Raw genomic sequence first — 4,522 nt, 5'->3', positions numbered from 1 at the left:
CTGTTTGCTGTTCCATGACTCCTCTTCCTCTCGGAACCTGCGCGAATGAGATAACACGCCAGTTCGATAGTATCATTGCTCCGAAAATGATCGTCTCTCCACAGGATCGTGATACCGGCATCCACGTCATACGAGAACGAGATGTTTCGGGTCCTTTCATCGAAAGACCGTACCTCGGATATTAGAGAAACCGGATATAAGAGACCATTTTCAATTCCCCGAGAGGTCTCTTATAAGCGGGTTCGACTGTACACATAGAGAGCTCAGAAGCATCAACAGGGATTTGCTCGAATCGAGTGTCTCTAATCACATCTTCCCTCAGGGCCTCATGAAGATCTGACCGACGCGGCGTCTTTTGTTATTCGGGAATTTCCGGCTCGTTGTGAAATACGAGACCCAAGGAAGCGCCGGATAGTTCCAATCGATTATCTGTACCATCGTTGCGCACCTAGAATTTTTCGGTAAGGCAGCATACTCGCCCGAGGAATCTTCGTGAAGAAGAATTATAATCCTTATCCGCAGTCACGGTGGGATGGAGCCATTCTTGTCCGCGAGCCAAGTGAGCTCTGCGATGATCATCGCAGATTTGCGTGTCTCCGATTTGATGGAGCGTCCGAAGAGGAAAAATGAGACTGGGTGAGCGAGCGCTCCGAATCTCTTCGTAGCTCTCGTTCAGGCACCGGAACGGTAGCGTTTGCGGGAATACGCTTCGCCTCGACTCCGAGACGAATTCATGCGCGGTAGTGCGCGCGCTCAGCGCATTGTTCAAAGTCGTCTGCAGTTGCACTTGACGTAAAGATTCGGTCGAACAGTTGACATCAACAGGCGGCAGCGAGAGCGATTGAGTATTTATTGAATAGAAAAAACGGCGCCGAATGGACTCAGCTGCGCCTCAGGTCTAACGAGCAGCAGATGTCTAACTAGTTCAATGATTTATACGCCCGCTTCGTGATCATGATCTCCGAATGATTTCAGCCAGTGTCTCTTCTGAGATCGAGCTCCGATCTAGCGGAAGGCACTGCAACGAGACAGAGGAGGAGGAATGAACTGCGATACATTTATTCTGTACTAGCGCGACCCGCGCGCTGTGCCGCGCCCCTGTCCACCACTCGATAAAAATTCACCAAGAAAGAACAATTTATAAGGACAGACTACATAAGTCAAAGAATCCCTCACAAATGACAACGATTAAAAAAAGCGACGGAAGAGGGACCTAGTCGTCATATGACCTATTCTAAACGATTAAATCGCAGAGCTTTTTTACGTATGACGACAGCGCTCAAACGTTGTTTTACTTCTCTGACTGAGACGGTATATTTTAGGTGGGAATATCGAGCTCTTCGAATATCACATTTCCCTTGTTGCTTCTCCACCAATCTTCGAGCTCTCGTGTTCTCGAATTGGATCTTATTGGGAACTGGATGCTTGTATTCCCAGTTGAGGAGAGATTCTTCCTAGCTTTGAACTCTTCACAGAGAGTTTTTGGAAATCCACGACTTGACCCTCACGATCATCAACTTTGTGTATCAGTGAGCCCCATAAGGTCAACGACACTATCTTCCTTGAATCATCCACGAGTAATATGTTTTGCCGATTTCGTATATCGCCCGCTTTCCCCGAGTATGAGTGAATTTCCCCGACGTCGTAGATTATAGCCTGTAAATCTATCATCTTCCCCACCTCCGTATCTCTAATCTGATTTATCGTGAAGTACTTTTCAACCTTTTTGGGGAGATGATCTCCGTCGATCTGTCTCACTTCACTGATCTGAAAAATAGGTTTTTCGTGTTTCATATTCTAGGCACTTATCGAAAGAGAAAGAAAGTGTAGAAAAATCACCTTTCCCAGAAGCAATTCACACGTATGGTTCGTGACCTTGTACAGAGGATGCGAGGGCCTTTGTTTGAAATCACATATCTGATAGCAGTGCCCCGTTTGTATTTTTTCGAACATTTCGTGGCCGAGTTCCCCTGTCACCAGTACATTAATATCGGCTGTATTGTCCGCGAGAGTGAATGAAAAGAGGTTCCCATCGGTGTTATCCTTCTTGAAAGTTTTCATGTCGCTCTTAGTCATCACTCGTCCTTCGATTCTTCCACCGATTCGATCCAAACTAATGTCATTTAGTGGACGAATTTTTTTCGAAGAAGGATTCCCAATAGATTTCCCTCCGCCAGATTCGTCCCAAGACCTCTTTCGATTGCTAGGACCAGGGGATCCGTCGGCAGGGGACTCAGTCTCGCTTAGCAATCGGGATTCGTCCCTTGGATGAACTCTCTTTTGCTCTGACGGCGTATTTTGAGATCTCCTCCTAGGTTTTGGATTCTCGTCCTTCCCTGATGGCATTTCGGAGATTAAAGAAGAGTCCCGGGAAGCTTCGTTCTTCGGTAGATAAACTGATACCAATGGATAATCTTTTATAGCAGATCACTATGTATAGGCGCCAATTGACAATGTCAGCGACATCTCCAGTTTTTGGAGCGGAAGAAGAAATTCTGCGTTTGAGAATTCCTTCGGATATTATAGATACGCTACGGGGCAAGAGACACCTTAAGTGTCGTCGAAATAGTGCAGAATTGAGGACGCTGGGTGCTCCGATAAGAGCGCTAGGGGCGCAGATGCAAACGCTGGGAACGTAGAATGGAACCCCTGGAGAAGAAAACTGATCGACAAAGTGGATCGGGACTCATAGAGCGTCATGATCCGATTCCATTGAAGAAACGGAGGCTTTTCCGGAACCCTTGTTATTTGTTAGATCTTGTTGTTGGTACCACAATCAAATTTTCCATATTTTTCACTCATGCCTTGTTATTCTGTCTGGTTATTCATTATTTGTTCTGTCTGGTTATTCATCATCTGTTCTGTCTGGTGCGTCATTTGTCTGCTATTTGTTGGACATTATTTTCATATGAGTGCTTTTGCATAAACGATATTCTTTGTTTTCCCTTCAGGTGTGTAGACGAATAGATTCGATGGTTTTCCAACTCGAGAACAGGCCACGTACAGTTGTCCATGCGAAAAACACGGATTTTCTAAGTTCAAGCCACAAACTTGCAGAGATTGACCTTGAGCCTTATTGATCGTCATTGCGAATGCGAGCCGTACGGGAAATTGCAACCTTCTGAACTCAAAAGGAACATCTGATGGGGTTAACGGAATCCGGGGCAGCAAAACATGCTCACCACCGAATTTACCAGACAAAATTGTCGCTTCAATAACATTTTTCGTGAGTTTCTTGACTGAGAGTCTCGTACCGTTACACAGTCTTGGGGGATGAATATTTCGAAGACAGATGATCGTCACTCCCTCTTTCAATCTGAGAAGATGCGGTGGCATGCCAGGTAAATCGAGCGAATTGAGGAACTCGGTCGGGTAATTGACGGCGTCATCTTGGTGCAACACGGTATCTATCGATTTGTATGTTTCTTCGCAACCTGGAATCTCTTCTTGAATGGATAAATTAATATCATCAACATCCCTGTTAGTGGGAGCCAAAAATAGCTCGCGCGCTCAGCCATGTCCGGTTCGTATAGTTGACTGCGATTTGTGGGAAGACATTCTCAATCAAATCCTCCTTAGACGATGTCATCGTGCAAAAATCAACGGGCAGAGTCATTCTTGCAGATTCATCAGTTGGAATGTTTCCACACCCTATATCGAGTAACTGTTTCGCGAATTTCTCAGCCGACATATCGTCCTGTAGGCGCACACGCATGTTAGTCGTCAGTGTCAGCGTCTTCACATGCCGCCATAAGAAGGACAGTTTTAAGCACGCACTCAGTTCGTCAGCGGGTGTCGATCGTTGTATCACTGGCAGTGTTTGACGGAAATCCCCAGATAAAAGTATCAGTGCTCCTCCAAATAGTTTTTCATTTCCTCTCAGGTCTCTCAATGAACGTTCTAAAGCTTCCAGTGCTTTTTTGTGTGCCATCGTACATTCATCCCATATAATAAGCTCACAAGTTTGGAGAACTTTTCCCATGCCCGACTTTTTAGTCACCTTACATGTGGGAGTATCAACTGTGTGCAAATTTAAAGGGAGCTTGAGAGCTGAATGTGCTGTTCGCCCTCCATCCAGGAGTGTTGCTGCTATACCAGATGAAGCCATTGCTAGTGCAAGCCTACCCTGAGATCGAATTCTCGCCAAGAGAAGCGATATAAGAAAGGTTTTTCCTGTCCCCCCTGGTGCATCTAGAAAATAGAACCCTCCTTCACGCATCCTAATTGCTTCCTCGAGCGTATCGTAAACATCACGTTGTTCCGGTAACAATTTCGGGAGATTGGTTTCCACGAATAAGGCTAAATCCTGAGCATTGTAGTTCCTTTCGCGGTCAATATCAGGATCAGAAATTCTATTTCCTGATCTATCAGGTGCGAACAATCCGAGTTGATTCAATCGTCGGTTCATAATGGATAAGCAGGAATCTTCGATTAAAATCAAGGCCTCATTGAACATGTTCAATGAAAACGGAAGATTAGGATCATGGATTTCTCGCCGCCGATCTCTCAGTATATCTTCGGT

At 45.5% G+C, this 4,522-nt stretch overlaps 2 protein-coding genes across 2 annotated transcripts; both read right to left on the bottom strand.

The window, feature by feature from the left end:
* Positions 1–1,407: 1,407 nt before the first annotated feature.
* LOC100903283 (replication factor A 51 kDa subunit-like) lies at positions 1,408–2,076 on the bottom strand. The gene is made up of 2 exons (XM_003746324.1): positions 1,840–2,076; positions 1,408–1,767 (listed from the first exon to the last, which is right to left on the bottom strand). Exons 1-2 carry the CDS (start codon positions 2,074–2,076, stop codon positions 1,408–1,410), a joined length of 597 nt encoding a protein of 198 aa, XP_003746372.1.
* Positions 2,077–2,904: 828 nt separating this feature from the next.
* Positions 2,905–3,715, bottom strand: LOC114828390 (ATP-dependent DNA helicase PIF6-like). Its single transcript, XM_029112343.1, has 2 exons — positions 3,651–3,715; positions 2,905–3,478 (listed from the first exon to the last, which is right to left on the bottom strand). Exons 1-2 carry the CDS (start codon positions 3,713–3,715, stop codon positions 2,905–2,907), a joined length of 639 nt encoding a protein of 212 aa, XP_028968176.1.
* Between the last annotated feature and the right edge of the window lie 807 nt (positions 3,716–4,522).

The sequence above is a fragment of the Galendromus occidentalis genome, unplaced genomic scaffold, assembly GCF_000255335.2.
Source record: "Galendromus occidentalis unplaced genomic scaffold, Mocc_1.1 scf7180000077495, whole genome shotgun sequence".
Classification (NCBI taxonomy): domain Eukaryota; kingdom Metazoa; phylum Arthropoda; class Arachnida; order Mesostigmata; family Phytoseiidae; genus Galendromus; species Galendromus occidentalis.
Note: the sequence above shows the minus strand (reverse complement) of the source record. Positions and strands in the feature narration are given on the sequence as shown.

Coding starts and splice junctions, on each gene's coding strand:
- LOC100903283 (XM_003746324.1), bottom strand. CDS start 2,076: ATGACTAAGAGCGACATGAAAACTTTCAAGAAGGATAACACCGATGGG. Junction 1,768..1,839: donor GTGAATTGCTTCTGGGAAAG/GTGATTTTTCTA, acceptor CCTATTTTTCAG/ATCAGTGAAGTGAGACAGAT.
- LOC114828390 (XM_029112343.1), bottom strand. CDS start 3,715: ATGCGTGTGCGCCTACAGGACGATATGTCGGCTGAGAAATTCGCGAAA. Junction 3,479..3,650: donor AAACAGTTACTCGATATAGG/GTGTGGAAACAT, acceptor TCCCACTAACAG/GGATGTTGATGATATTAATT.